Source organism: Hydractinia symbiolongicarpus, chromosome 1 (assembly GCF_029227915.1).
Source record: "Hydractinia symbiolongicarpus strain clone_291-10 chromosome 1, HSymV2.1, whole genome shotgun sequence".
Lineage (NCBI taxonomy): Eukaryota > Metazoa > Cnidaria > Hydrozoa > Anthoathecata > Hydractiniidae > Hydractinia > Hydractinia symbiolongicarpus.
Window position 1 is genome coordinate 13,669,718 of NC_079875.1, and position 16,191 is coordinate 13,685,908.

The 16,191-nt window shown below is 33.1% G+C and overlaps 1 protein-coding gene and 1 long non-coding RNA gene across 3 annotated transcripts; one reads left to right on the forward strand and one right to left on the reverse strand.

Annotated features, from left to right (window-relative positions):
- The first annotated feature begins 1,631 nt into the window (after positions 1 to 1,631).
- On the forward strand, positions 1,632 to 15,863 carry LOC130641085 (methyltransferase-like protein 25B). Of its 2 annotated transcripts, XM_057447742.1 has the most exons (13): positions 1,632 to 1,843; positions 1,932 to 2,431; positions 7,163 to 7,284; positions 7,788 to 7,968; positions 8,200 to 8,244; positions 8,778 to 8,893; positions 9,138 to 9,174; positions 9,301 to 9,348; positions 9,546 to 10,203; positions 10,809 to 10,944; positions 12,328 to 12,386; positions 15,019 to 15,147; positions 15,746 to 15,863. In XM_057447742.1, exons 2-13 carry the CDS (start codon positions 2,300 to 2,302, stop codon positions 15,826 to 15,828), a joined length of 1,746 nt encoding a protein of 581 aa, XP_057303725.1. In that variant the 5' UTR covers positions 1,632 to 1,843; positions 1,932 to 2,299; the 3' UTR covers positions 15,829 to 15,863. The 2 variants fall into 2 exon arrangements, with proteins under 2 accessions (XP_057303725.1, XP_057303733.1); XM_057447750.1 differs by lacking the exon at positions 8,200 to 8,244 and having other exon boundaries at positions 1,632 to 2,431.
- LOC130641114 (uncharacterized) lies at positions 3,975 to 5,417 on the reverse strand. Its single transcript, XR_008982429.1, has 2 exons — positions 4,376 to 5,417; positions 3,975 to 4,150 (listed from the first exon to the last, which is right to left on the reverse strand). It is a non-coding gene; the product is annotated as an uncharacterized LOC130641114 (long non-coding RNA).
- Positions 15,864 to 16,191: the final 328 nt, after the last annotated feature.

Genomic DNA, 16,191 nt, shown 5'->3' on the forward strand with positions numbered 1-16,191 from the left:
CGATTGCTTGCGCGACTTGATGTCCCTGATCTTTGTGTGTGTCTCCCCGTTTCCACCAACTTGGGCAAGTATCTCGCAGATAATCGTGGGTTACGAAGCATTTCTCAGGATTTTCTTGTCGATATATTTATAACGTACTTTTATATTCAGAGAGAAAATTAAAATGAAGTTTTTTTTTCTAAAAAAAGCTCCTTGAATTGTGAAACTGTTGCTTTTATCACCCACTGGGAAAGAAGCACTCCATCTTTTCAACACTTTTTGTATACATCTTCATATTTCATTAAATTATGTATATAAAAAGGAAGGAGAGTGGCTGATCTGTTGCTAGATACGAAAACAGCACTTGGTTTAATAAAATCGGGAGCTTGATTCATTGTATTAATTTTTTATGTCTAATTATCAGTGACTCTTAATTAACGATTTTATTTCATTTTTTATGAGTTTTATATAAAAATATTAGTTTTATTGTTACCTTGACAATCATCGTTTTACATAAACTAAATAAAAAACTGCACAAAAAACCATAAATCGCGAAGAGAAGATTATACCTGATGTAAACGAGGCATCTTGTATCTTTTCTGAATTCGTGACGCCGATATGTTTGTCTCGCCGTCCTGGTTATAGAAAAGAGACAACAGGCGCTGGGAACGAAGATAAACTAGGCGTAAACATTTAAATTAAGAGGATTATATAAGGACGTAAAAGTGACCAAAAGGGATCTTTTAGGTTTTTTACATCATGGCGGAAAAAGCTCCGGGAATAAGATTAAATAAAATCTCCATTATTCACAGATTATATTTCGAAAACTGCAATTATGTTATATGAACATCGATCGTGTAAAAAAAAATGAAGTTGGAAATAGCTAAAAAATAAAAAATAAAATATAAAAAAAACAATTTCAAGCAGAAATTTCACTGATATTTTTTTTTCTGGGAAAACAAAACAAAAACTCTTATATTTAATATAAAATATGTTTCCCGAATTAATTAGTTTGAGTTTGCGAAATATAGAAAGTTTACGCAAGCTAACCAGCACTTCCGTCGCAGTTGTAGACGGCCTAATTATTTAAAGCAGTCATATTTTGTATTTTACAATAGTTTTTTCCAAAATTCCTCTCTGTTGGAAGAAGGAAGGAAGGAAGGTAAGACAACATACTCGTCCCCCAGCGCCTTTTGTTCCTTTTTTTAATAGACGGAAAAAAGAGACAAAAGGCGCTGGAAACGAGTTTGAGATAAGAAAAAATAAATTTTTTTGAACGTCAATCAAAAGTGCAAAAATAGAAATAGAAAAAAAAAACTTGCCTCTCGTATGAACTCCCAACCTCGTTCGCACGGCATTTTGCCTTTTTAATTAATTTGATTGTTGTTGGCCACTCCACCCAGGACTAAGGACGAGGTTAGTAAAGTCCTGGATAAGATTTTATACGAGAGTACACTTGGCTAATTAAAATTAACGATATAAATGTTAGGAATATAAAGTATATAAAAATGTGTTCACGCATTCTCGACCCAGAGCTCTTTGAGATAAACTCGACTTTCGAGGTTTTAATCTGAAAGAGTTCTAGAGACGAGAATGATCTTCACGTACAATGATGGAATTTATAGTGGGCATTCTGATATTCCTTTTTAGCCCGAAGAGTAACTTCGTCCCCACTTAATTTTGCCTTTTTGACATATCGAGGCCGTCAAGTAAGCACTATCGGCTTTGACATAGGCAACAAACCCTGGGGACGAGGATGCCCGAGAAGAAAATGAGCTTACTTTTGGCTTTCCTAATATCAATAATGAGAAGCGTATTTCACAAATTTGGTCGAATGCTGTCCGTACACTATATCCGGTGTGGTGTGAGTAGTTTTACGTTCCAATTCACATGATACTCCTGACATTTTTCATGTAAGAAGGGTTAAGACCTTGTTTTGTCTTCTTCTTCAGAAAGAATCTCACAGTTTCTCTGATGAATACAAACATAAGGAAACTCACAACATGTCTAGTCAATTTTGAAGCCACTGTAGCATCTATAGGCTTTGTGTATTGGCAAACAACGAAACGAGAGGAAAGGGACAACTCAGAAGACACAAAAGAATTTACCACAACCTCACTCGGAAAAAGACATAAATAAGGAGAGATCCATCAAGGGTCGCAAAAAAGTTTTCGTCTGGCGCAGTTACTTAAAAATTGGATTGTACTTGGATCAGAAAACATACACATCGATAAATCGATCTAAAAAAAAGCCATTGCTTGAGTAGCAAATCTTGACTACTTTCGGTGGCCGTAAAAATTCGCATCGGATAAACACAAAGATGGCGGAACAGAGCAGTGAAAACCGAAAGCAACGTGCCCGTTCAGATTGTACTAGTGAATTTTCAATATATTTGACTGAAGCTTTTATGCTTATGAAAGAATTCAAATGGCTATCCAATTCTTATGTAGCAGTAAGTGTTTTATTTTTTAACAGTGTTTGTAGTTTTGTTTTAATAAATCTTAGCTATAGCTCGCAATTATCCTAAGAACCAAGAAGGACCAAGCCTTTTTTGAGATCTTTGATTCCAAGATCCAGAACTTGCTTAATCTTAATGCACCTAGTGTTAGAGTCACTAAACGACAACTTGAAACAGGCCTTAAACCTTGGATATCTAAGGGCATTGTGAAATCGATATCCAAGCGTAACTTCACAAGGGTGTCGATAAGAAGCTGCATACACCTTCAGTACGGGATCTTTCCCTGATCGCGTGACTGTCCCCCGATCAGGGTAAATCACCCAAACAAGTGAGTGCGCAACCACCTGATCGGGAGAGACTTATCTGACTTGGGGGAGTATTTTTCTTGCTTAAAATTGCTTTTTAAAAGGGCAAGCTGCTGGCCAAAAGTGCAATATAAATAATTTTTGTTTACATTAAATCATAAACTTATTTGGCGCCGATTCACTGATTAAAAAAAATTCACTGTGCCGTTTCGATGCTATTGATGAATTCTTGGATTGACTACATGGTGCATATTTTCAGTCTAGGTTGCACATGTTGAGGCTCTGAAGCTCATTTTAGTTGTCTTATAAACATGTGCTTGAAGTTAGTTTAGTAAGAAGCCAATATAGCAAGCTATATAGAGAAAAATGTGCATATTTTTATCACATCTGACACAAAGTATAGTAGAGAAATATTGACATCTTGAACACAGCTGTTTCGAAGCGGACAAAAATGTTACGAAAAAATAATTCGAATTACCCTCTCAGTTAAAACAGGATATCTCAAGAACGAAATAAAATTTTTATATTCTGTAAAAAGAATAATAATCTCGGATAAATTGTCCATATTATTAAAAGAAAAATTTTTTTGGACACCTGTCCGAAATTGGTATATTTAAGCCAAAATGTCTAAAAATGACTTAAAAATTATCATTTAGATGAATGTCTTCCACAATATCTCTAGAATAAAGTTAAGGAAACATGTTTTTTATGGTCCAAAGGTTAGGTTAAATATCTGGAATAAAAATTAATTTATTTTATTACTGTCCGAAATTGTCCAAAGGGTTATTTTTGGGCCAAATGGGAGACCTATGTGAAAAACGGCCTTTAGAGCCTCAATGTATGCTTAAAGTTTGTTTATTAACTGAATAAAAAACATTACTTTAGATTCTAAGGCCATTAAATATGATGTAGATGACAGATTAGTCTGTCCGAAATTGTCCAAAGGGTTATTTTTGGGCCAAATGTGAGAAATTATTTGAAAAACGACCTTTAGAGCCTGAATGTATGCTTAAAATTCGTTTATTAACTGAATAAAAAACATTACTTTGGATTCTGAGGCCATTAAAGATGATGTAGATGTAATATTTATCTGTCCGAAATTGTCCAAAGGGTCACTTTTGGTCCTAAGGGTTTTCGGGCCAAATATGTGACATCATACATTAAATAAAACGTCATTCAGAGTCAACAGTTTCAACATTCTAGTTTATCATGCTAGTAGAAAATATCTCAAGTTGTGCATAAATAGTTTATTATATACATTAAATATATACAAAGCAATCATGTTGTGTTTCTTTATAAATTGTATAAAATAGCACCCAATCTTGTGATAAAGCCAAGATTAGCTAGCTAGCCATAAACATCTTTGATTTCAACAATTTTATCTTGAAAAAGCCCACCAAAGTCTTAACTAAATATAAAAAAGAAGTATTAAGTGACTTAGCTACAAAACACGATGCAAAATGCAAAACTGTAGGACCAAAAAATAGCTACTCTTTACAGAAAAATACAAAACAGAAGAAAAAAGAAGTTTTACAAGCTATAAAACAATTTCTTAAAACCAAGGGTGATCTTATAGCAAAAAAATAATATTAAAATCCCTGCAAAATAAAGTAGTTTACTGTTTTTCCCTTACCTCGTGCTCTGCCAAACTTTAGCTAGCTTCAAAATTGCTAAGACACCGTTGTCTCGCTTATTCCAACATTTTCAAAAAATCCCGGTTTCGGATTAGGATTCCCGGGTCGAGCAATCAAGTCAAAAGTAAACACCGGCTTGCCGTAATTTTGCTGGGAAAAACCATACCTACCAAAACATTAAACGCCATCACTGTGACTTGCTTAGAAGTTTAGAGAATTATTTAATTAGACAGAAAAGGGATCACACTACATCAAATCGCCGTGCACCACTTTGGCAACTTTTTCTCCTCTTTTTTAGCGCCTAAAGAAGACTTTAACTTAAAATTTATGTAGTTTATAGTTTGCGAGACGAACGGTGCACGGTACCGGCCAATAGAACCATGTTTCCAGGCCCCCCATACCAATTTTCAAGTCCGTAGCTAGTAGCGCGACGTTGGCACAAGGTTGGAAAGATGGTATACTTTCGCCAAAAATAATGTTTTTTTTTAGTTTTGTGTGTTTTGTTTGACGAAATAACTCGAAATTTATAACACACATATATAACATATTTATATATTTAAAAAGGGGAAAAGTAGATCGTTTTAATACTTTTTAATTCAGTAAAATTAAAACAACACAAAAAAAGTTTCAATAATTTAAAAAATGATAAAAATACAAAATTTCCAAAAAAATTGTGGAAGCCATCTTAATTTTGTCCGCGGTTTGACCGTAGCGAAACAGCCGTGTGAACATAATTAGCTCGCTGTCTCTAGAGCTCAAGCTGACAAGGTGCTAAGCAAGAAAGTCTCTCCCAAGCACCTTTGGTTTGTTTATGTATTTAGCTAGCTAAAAATTTACTGCCAGTTATGACTCACTTAATCGGGTGGTTGTAAAAAATTGCTGCTGGTGCCGAATCACTCGATCGAGTGGTTTACTCAATCTGGGGACACTCACTCGATTGGGGAAAGATCCCGTACTGACCTTAAAAAGTGGGGACGTTTTCGGGCGAGTTCAGCGTTTTGAAAAATATTTCAAGTATATATTAGCCCGAATAAACCCTCATAGACCGAAAATGCCCAAAAAATAAAAGAATAACAGACACTAATGATTCAAACAACTATAAAAATTAAAATAAACTAGCTATGACGGTAGCGAAGTTCATAAATAACTGTTTTTGATAGTTTGTAATAAGATTTATATACTTGATAAATAACTTATATCCATATAAACTTATTAACTCCTTTATCTTCAAGCTCCTTTCTTTACCTATCGTCTGCATGGTATGTTACACAAGGAATTGCATTTCGGAAAAGTTCAGGGCAAGCCCGGGAAAGTGCGAGCGGTTTTGGACGACAACCACCAATTCAATTCTTAAAGTTGCCTGGTGTTTGCGACTTAGTGGCACCCTCTTATAACTTCTTTTTAAGGAAGTTTTTTAATGCCAAAAACACAAGGGTGCTGGCTAGCCAAAATTGCTGTATATGTGAGGGCAGCAATAGGCGTTTTTTTTCAGGGTTTTTTTCAAAGTTTTCGTCTGTCTGAAACCGCCAGAATTACACCCGAAATGTAATGCACACAAGCTCATTGCTATTTTGTCCTTGTATTTCAGTTTATTATTTGTGGGATTTTAGTACAGCGTATCTATGGAATTAATGATATAAAAAATGTTTGAAAAATGTTATTTCTAGCTGATTCAGGTTTCTCCGGACGAAATTTTGGATTTTTTTTAAAAGCCGGAGGTCGCCCCACAGCCCCTGTGGTTTTTGCGGTGTTTCCGGTGAGTCGGCACCCTCCTCCAAAAAAGCTGGTCCAATAGGCTCAATACCATCAATCTTTTAAGCGTATAGGAATTCAATTGTTAACCTGATTCGTAAAAGTAAAGCGAGCTACGGGGTGGGTCAACAAGCAACTTTTATTCTATTTGACCTGGTTTAACCTCATTAAATGTTAAAAGAAGAAACAATTCTTTTCTAAGGAAAATGAGTGGCATATTTGGTTTTATCAGCAAAATTTAAAAATAAGTATAAAATATAAAAATATATATATATAAATATATATATAAGTTTTTAAATTTTATTTTGACCGTAATATACAACTGTAGTAAAACATTTTTACTGTGTCATCATTTCTAATGTAAAAATGCTTTAGGCCAATAACGCTCTAACCCCCTTGGAAAACAAAAACAAACTCTTACCTGCTAAAATCGTCTTGGTACTAAGGATCAACACATATTTGAAGATTACATCTGACCATCTGACTTGACAATTTAAATTGCCAATTCCACAAGCAAAAACAAGTGTTGCAACTTTTTGCTGAAAACATTTTTATAATTACTACCACAGTCAGAATACATCATAGCTGATAAAATGGAATGATGCTATTTGGTACTAGTATTTTTATTCTTTAATCTTTACATGATGTTCTGTAACTTGCTTTTAAAGGACATCAAGGTTGTGTCTATTTAAATAGCTGTCTAAGACCTAAAATTTAGTGGCCAGTTATAAGTGTGGATGGTAAGGTCTAAAAATTTAATACTTCTGTCGTGAATAATGCAGAACCTAATATAAACTAACTAAACAGTGTAGAGCCCTATATGAAAGAGAATTATATTCCCAATCCAGCAGTGCCCAAGTTCACCATCGATATGGTAGCAGGTGACAAAAAATCGGGTTTAAATTCAAAAATTTGTCAACAAAAAAAATTAAATTTCTGAATTTTTTTAAAGGCTAAAGAAATATATATATATTACATCTGCTCTTAAATTGTTTTTGGCAAATTGAGTGCTCTCACGTGCTGTTTTTTTCCAGGAATTCTTCACTCAAGGTTTATGGCAAAAGCTACCACACAGTTGGAGAGAATGCTTGAAAAAAGTGACTTTAGAAGAAGTTGCAGACAATATTTTGCATGACAACAACAATGCAGTGTTTAGGTATACTTTGTTTTTCAATTAGTAAAAATGTAATAATAATATTCTTTTAAAATATAGGCACAACTGTAAAAAAATAATAGCAAAAAAATGTTTATTTGTCAAGTTCTATATGTAGATTTTGTTCTAAATGGTTCTAAATGTTTGATGATTTTTATTAGAGTGGTACATTCTGATGCCTTATTGTGCCATCCAATATTTTGTGAGAATAACAGTTTGTGTATGTCTATGTTGCATATCCCTTCTGATTTGTTGTAGATTTAGAACAAGTATCAGAAATAATTTTATTGCTTTTCATGATTACCTTCACTCTCATCATTGAGATTCTGATTGTTATTGTTAGGTTTCTGCTTGGTTCATCTGTTATTGGCTTGCCCTTAACTTGCAAATAATTAGAATTAAAAGCTGGAAGTTTCTTACCTTCTGAAGCCTACAACAGAAAATACTCTGCCCCAGCATTATTCATGCTGCCTGTGAAATAATATTTTTTTAAATGTTTTTTTTAGATTTGTCTGGCCTCTTTCGTTACTCTCTTTTATTGCTGCCTGTCATGCTCTGGCACTGAATAGAAATCAAAAAAAGTTTATTGGTAAAAGCGGTGACTACAAACAAGACGAAGATCTTTCCATGATGTTTAAAAAACATATCAAACTAAAAAAGAGGCATGAATTGTCTGTTTTACCTCAGGTATTAGTTTAAATTAAGATTATAATATATATGCCATTCTAATAAGAGAAAGAGTATGAGTAGATGCTTGCTGCAAATCAGTAACTAAATAAAATATAAAGACGGTGCAGCTTGTATGATCAAAGTAAAGGTGTTATGAATTCTCAATGTTATATTTCCAAAGCGAAGTATTTATATACTTCATGTTTTGTCTATATCCTTTCCTACAATATACTCTTTTTAACTGTTTAGGTTATAAATACTGTTTGCAAAGAAACAAAAACAACCAATGTTGTGGTAGGAATCTCTGTATTAGTAGCGGTTGTCTATCTTGTGCGAAATGGTGCAATTTCATTACTGCATGCTAACTTATTAACAAGGATGTTGAATTGCTATTGTAGGAAGTATTTAGAGCAAATTTTATGTGAATTTTTCCAGGGGCTAATAAATAGTGATTTTCACATAATCCTTGGGTTTTTTTATTTATTTTGATTTTTGTCATTACTGTGCTAGATGAGCATACCCTACTGGACTTGAGCAAACAATAACTTTTAGCATGTAAAAATGCAAGCAGATTTTCAAGGGAAGTGCTACAAACAATTTTTTTTACACAACATTTAAAAAATAGTTATTCTAGAAAATGACTGTGCTTGACATTTAAGAAATTGTATTTTTTTATTTAAAATAAACACTTTTATGCATATCTTATGCTTCGTATAGCGTGAAAACGAAGAATTGTTTTAATTTATAAAGAATAGTATTTTACTATACTTTTACTTTGCTTTATATTTGTGGAAAATTTATCTCCTTGTTTTGCTTTACGTGAACAGGATGTTGGTTCAGGTTTAGGTCATTTATCACGAATGCTGGCTTACAAATATGGCTTGAACGTCGTTGCTGTAGAGATGGCTGGTCAAAGACTACCGGTTGCTGAAAAATTTGACAAGTAGGTTTATCTAAAATATAAAAGTCTCACTTGCTTTTTTTTCATTAGCTTCCTCCTACTTGCTTACGCAAGGTCTTCCCGGATAGTTTAAATTTGGCATTGTTTTTTAGAGAAAGTGTAATTTAATATCAGCTTCGTTTTTAGCGTCTCATTACTTTCACCTTGACTTTTTATTGAAACTGTTTTTTTTTCTCTAATTACTTAAGAAATATTTTTAGCGGACCATACACGTTTTTATATTTAGAGAAATTGAAGAAGAGTTAAAAAGACTGAATAAAAAGGTATAGAATGGCTAGTTAAACAATGTGCATTTTTATGATAAAAAGAAATCCTTCTAGTGAAAAAAGTTCTAGTGTCCTTGACCAAGACCAATAATAAATTTCCTCTTACAATTTTTTTTGACTCAGGATGGAGTGACAAATGGATATGGTGATGTCACACACATTGCAAGATGGGTAAGATAGCTTCTCTGTACATTTTGTAATGGTAATGTTCACAGTCAAACGTTTTTAAATATTATTTGTCACAAACTCAATCCTTTAATTATTTGTATTGTCAAAAAATATTTACTGTTAAATTTAAGCAAAAAAATAAAATAAATTGGAATCGTGTTCACGTCTATAGTTTATTTACAAATGTTAATTTTGTATAGATAGAACCAGACATATCAACAGAGGAGTTTGTTAAACTAGTCTATGGTAATAATGGTGGTGCACAAACTAGTCTTAATAACTTCACAGATACGAAAGAAGACACTCGGGCTCATCTCGAAAACATGGATGGAAGTAGACACTGCGTTCTAGTTGGCCTCCACACTTGTGGTGATTTAGCCTCCACCATGTTAAAAGTGTTTAAAAACACTCCAATGATACGTGGGATTGTATCTGTGTCATGTTGTTACTTTCGAATGTCTTTAAAGGAGGATTCGAATAATTCAACCTGTGGTTGTAGGGCTTCGTTTACATTGAGCTCTTTTTATCAGAATATTAAAAATGTACAAAATAGGAATGATGAGGAGACTAATTCAGTATTCAGTATTGTCAATCCCACTATATCAGAAAATGTATTGAATTCACATTTCAAGAACAATCTTTCATCAAATTACTTAAAAAATTATTTTAACAAAGATGGCGTCACTCAAGGCTGTAATCAATGTAATTGCCATTTCAAATGTGGCAGGACAGAAGGTGAAACAGATTGTGGATTTCCATTGTCAAAATTCCTAAAGAGATTGCCATACCAACCATTGCAATACAAAAGTTTTGAAACTGCTTGTCATTTTGTGGAGGATTATGCGAAGAAACTTCTTAGTAAGAACACTTTTGCAGAAGATTTTATCGGAAATTAGTTTTTTTTTTTTCTTATTATTGTTGTTAAATTGTTCTGTTTCTGTGTGGGTTAAGTTATTTTAGAAGATTATTCCAAACACTGCAAAGGTAATTTTGAATTAAAACATCTGGAAAGTATCTATTTTTACATTACTGTTAAAAAGTGTTTAAAAATTTTAATGATGATCGATAACACCATGTCTGTTATGTATGGTTAATGTTGGTGTCATTTCCTAGTTTTTTTCTCTTCCCAAACATTAATTTTAAGAAAGTAAGGAACCTTCCTTGTTTAAAATTATCGTTTGGGCCTCGCCTGATTCCTTCGTTTGAGTGAAGAGTCGAGATAACTTTAAGAATAGAAAAAAATTTAAACTGTTAGAAAACAATTTGTTTTTACATTATTCCTGCTCGATTTATTTTAATTTTATATTTCAACAGAATAAACTAATATATTTTTTACTTATTTTACTAACAAAATCACTACTTTGCAAAAAAAAATATGTTTGCAGTAGATCTTTCCAATGATTTTTAAGCATTACTATTTTTCTGGTATGTTTGTTAATTAATTTTAATCACTATATATTTAGATCACAGTCCCAACTTGAAATTACACTGTTATCGAGCAGTCATGGAAGTTTTTATCCGCCATGTTGATCCTAGTCTAGTACTGGCACCTGTACGATGTAAAAAGATAAAAAATGCAGCATCCATGACTTTTGTTGAGTATGTGTCATATAATTTTATTCTTTACAGCATCTTGATCTGTTATACATCTATTGTACATGTAGAATTTAACATGATAGTCAATTCTAATATTCTGCATTAAGTTCTTGTGATTTCCTAAAGAAAATAGATTGTTCACTTTTAGGCAGTATGTACACGAATCTTCAATATTTCGGGGCGAAATAAAAGTTTCATTTCAGTCTCTATCCGTTATATTTGTTTATAAACGGCCAAAATCAAACTCAATTCGTTGTTGATTTTATTTCGCCCTTCAAATACTCATGCGAACATGGTTAATGGCGAAATTCCACTTCATTCTTTCAGCACGTCAGTTTAAGATTCACGCATTAAAGTACTTAATATTGCGCAATATTTAAGAGCGCTTTTGCACGTGCTGATCGTTTTAAAGTCAACATTATTCGTTGCAGTGTATAATGATGTAATTTCATGATTTCAACCAATGAATTTGCTTAAATCGCCGCCATTTCAAGTTTATGCTTTTGTGTTCTTAGTGGACGCACCGGGTGGTTTGTGCTTTCCGATCTATCAAAGTGCAATTTCGGCTTTAGCCGAAGTGAAACTATTGCGCATGTGTAAAAAGCTTTGGGGAACATTCAAAAAGTTATCGCGCATGTGTACAAAGTTTTAGCACGTGCAGTTCACACAACCCTACCACGAAAAACTACAAACACACGAAACTTCATATAGGTGAATATTTATCATAGCACATCCGTATTTCACCCCGATCAGACCTCTGATCATCACGGGCGAGTAGAATGCGTGTAAGTCATATTGAAGAAAAACTACTTTGTTCATCACTAACATATTGCCGCACGTAGTATAGTGGGTTCGTCTGCGGCTCCCAGTTCCTGGGACCGCGGATCGAATCCCGCTCACTGCTATGCAGTATGTTAGTGATGAACAAAGTAGTTCTTATTCAAAATGACACGAAACTTCATTTGAATTTAAAATCTTATTTTGGTATAAAGGCTCCTTTGGAATTATAGTTATCGCATTAGAGAGTTAAATTCAATATTTTTATAATAAACCTCTATCAATATTTTTCTTTGCAATTTTGTAGTTTCTTTAACTTCTACTTACCCAATGAGAATTTCCTGGTGAGATAGTTTCAAATTATCCTGTCATTTAAGCCCTTAGTAGGTATGTTAAGCAAAGAATTAAAAAATGTTTATTTTAAAATAATTTTTAGTGTGGTTGGAGGTGTGGTTAAAAATAATTTTTTTACTTGATTGTTATAAGAGTATATTATTTGATTGTTAATTGATGCGCTTGTTGGATGCAACTGCCTCACTTTTCACCTTGATGCTTGACAAGAGTTGTTAAAAAATTCAGGTCTACCGTGATTCTTCTTATTAAATTTAGATATGCAGAGAAAGTGTTCGAACGATTGGATAAAGTTTTTGATCCTGTTTTACTGAAAGGTATATTTTTGTTCTGTCTGATATTTCTGGACTTCCTCAGAGAAAACTTTAAAGGAACCTCTAATATTGTAATAAAACCTTTTTTTGTTACAAAATTTGCCACCTGTCATTTCGGTCGCCATCTTGGTTTAAATGAGAATAAACGAATGACTGGACATTTATTTAGGTAAAGATTAAGCTTGTTGGATAATATGCGCAAACGGTGAATCGGTTTGCGCCTACATTTAAGGTTAAACAAAATACATTTTGTCATGATTAATTTACACGAATTCGTCATGGTGAGATATTTTGCCAAGATTTCTTATCAAAAATAAATCATTTAAGGTTTGCTGCGAATAATATTTTAGGAATCTGGTAATTTTTTTTCTTTGCAATTTTAATTTATTTCAGGCCTTTTTATTGAGATAGGGTAACCTTTCATTAATGCTCATACAACAGAGGCTGGCGATTGTGTTTATAACAACAACAACAACAACAACAACAATAACAAAATAATTTGTAGAGGAAAAGTAGAGAAGAAAAAAAAATCCTTTCTTGATTTTTAAAAGTTACGCGAAGTTAATTTTAGCCAATAAGTCATTTCTAATAATTTTGACGTTTTTGGGGATTTTCGCAAATATTTATAAAATTCGCTGAATTTGCGAAAATAAATCTACGCGAAAATTTTTGCAACGCATTCAAGGTTGATCACTCTGTTTGGCACAGAAGTGTATATTGTTATTTATTTATGACAGCGTCAATCAAAAATTGGTCAGCCTGATTATTGGACGCGTCATTTACGCCATGTAAAACATACTTGATTTTTTTTTTACCTTGCGTTCTCTATATTTTTAGTAGGTTTTAACTTTAAGAATTTGAGTTCATACCTTCATGAAGTGTGCCTAATAACAATTTGGTAAAAACCACATTAAAACTAGACTGGGGAACGCGGTTTACCTTCTGAGTTTGAAAAAATAGTATCATATTGCATGGCTATGTTATTTGCAATGAACTATTATCTTTGAGATAAGAAGTTTGTTAATATCCGCAAATTTAATTTAAAAAATTTCAAAACCGTGCACCCGTTAAATAAAAATAGCAGTGTTGTTTTTGTTTGTTTGTTTGTTTGTTTATTTTATCAATTTTGTAAGGAGCACAGCAAACACGGCCTATGAAAACTTCTAGATGTGGTGCAGAAAGGTGTGAAATTACTCATTTCTGCAACATTACGTTTAACTGGCGAAAGCTTTTTGCAAAAGAAATATTTCACTTCATCTAAATTAACAATCCACTGAAAATAGAGAAACATGAGAGGCACGACCGAGCATTTTCCCCACGATATAAGTGTCGCTGCCCATTGTGTGTCTTTATGAGAGGGAGTATGACAGACCTCTCCCACTCCATCGTTTTTAGTGAGAATCAGTATTTTAATGGCCAGATCATCTAAGAGATGATATTTAGAAAATATAAGCTGTGTTTATGTAGATTAGTATTTCAGGTCATTTTTAGCATATGACATCATCAAACCCAATTGTAGGAGGTGATCTACTTCCCACAATCTTTGTCAGTTTAAATTTATCGTCTACTTATTAAAAGAAACACATGAGGAAAAATCAAGTATGTCCTCCATGTGACAATGACACGTGGGAGTTCGTGGGACGTTTTGACACAAGTTCCTCAAAGGGTGATCAGGCTGGCTTTTTCAATTGTTTTGGTAACATTATATACAGCCCAAGTTTAAAGTGCTCATATCCGTGAGGTCATATCCGTGCAGTATGATTAAATTAGAAAATCTTTAAATGCAATTATCTTGAGAAGAGAAAATTTTTTTAAAAAATTTAAAGAGGCTTGTTGACCAAACATGACGTTATTTTTGACATTAAGATTGACTTTAAAAAGGCTACAAAACAGACTGTTAATATTTATGCTGCTTGCACGAAAGTCAAGCGAAAAAAGGTGGCAAAAATTATGAAAACACAAGAAGCACATCTTAAACTATGTTAAATGTTGTAATTCTGGATCTATGTGTAAATAATCCTTTATATTCGTAATCTTTTGGTATAAGCACTCACACTTGCTTTTAAATTAACCACGAAAATAATTTAGTAACACTTAAGTATAGGTAGCTATACAGTAGAGCCTCATTACTTTATATCTCAAACTCTCTATGAACCGGACAAAAGGTTCGAGATTGTTGAGAAAGTGCGAGTTCGAAAATGTAGGGAAAATGTACGATAGGTGAAAATGAGAAGAACTCTTAATCATGATTTTTCCATATTAAGCCAGTCGAGGCAACAACAATGACTTTTGAAATATATTTTTGGGTATTAATCATCTCAAAGCTAGTAAATATAGGATTTTGTATTTGTATTATTAAAAAATAGCAATAAAAAGTTGCGAAAAAAGTAAAATATTCATAAAAAGGGATATCTGTACAAATTTAAAGTGCGTATATTTGTGGTACCTTTTGATTTGTCTGTTGATTACACATTAGCGTTGTGCATCGATTATGCGCCCTGCAGCTTCTTGAATATTTGACGTTTTTGTAATCTAATGACGTTCACTGTATATGGTATATGCGAAAGTTAAAACTATTAACAAGCATGAATTGCTGGAATGCTCACATGTACTTGTTATGACGTTCTCATTACAGATATCAACTATGAAGCGTTGTTGTCACAGCGGAAAAACGTCACCATTTATCATTCTCTTGTTCTTTTGCTTGGTCCAGTGATTGAAAGTATAGCGCTGGTTGACAAAGTCATGTATCTGCTTGAAGAAGGTACTTATTTTTTGTGAAGGATTGTTAGCAAAGCTAAACTTTAAAAAGGGAAATTTTAGGAGATCTACAATATTAAGAGGGAAAATTGAGGGGAAAAATTTTGTTTTGTGATAGGGATTACAATCTTATACCATAACCAGAGTTGCTCCTGTAATATTTAGTGTTTTTACTTTTTTGTCACTATATTTACTATTATTTCTTTCACTGTTTATGTTTACCAAATCAAATAGATTTAATTTAAGAATCAGTTTAAGATAATCAGCCGCAATACACGTTTTTTTCTCTTCTTAAGCAATCTATAGTTAGTTCGGAAGGTGCTCGGCCTTACATTGAACCAAATGTTAAGTAACTGATGTAGAAACCTTTAGCATCACATCCTTTACCCTGAACACTATTTCTGCGCTTAGCAATCTTCCCAGTTTGACTGTGGCAATATCACTGGCTAATCCGAACCCTGATGTGCTTTAACTGACGAACACCATTTAAAGTCTCACACTCTGTAATTACGTGTTAGGCAACCTGCTCTCTGTCGTACGATTCCGAGGATTTTTGTCGGATGCAGACATGGATGTGGACATGCTTATCTGTTCTTTGTTAGGTATGGATGCAACTCTCACTCCAGTTTTCGACCCGGATATATCTCCAAGAAATTTCGCTTTGGTAGCTACACGTGAAACATAATGCTGAAATATATTTTTAGTCGCATGGAATTTTAATTTATGTCGTTTTTCTGTGGTGGTTGAAACAGTAAGAATATTCATGTTCCCCATGTTTAGAAGAAGTTAGTTTACAGGTACGTTAAGACTGCGATTATGACAAAAAATATATTCTGTATATCTTCAAATATCTTCAAACATTACCAAGAACAAAACAATTTTGAAGTCTTGCTAGATCTTCTAAATGTTTCTTTAAACTAATAAGGTTTTTTAAATAATATCTATATTATAATACCCGTGTACGTCTGTCTGGCGGAGACGAACAGGTAAAACACTGGAGAGTTTAGAGAAGCAAATTTCATATAAACTGGTATTTCCTGATGTGTTA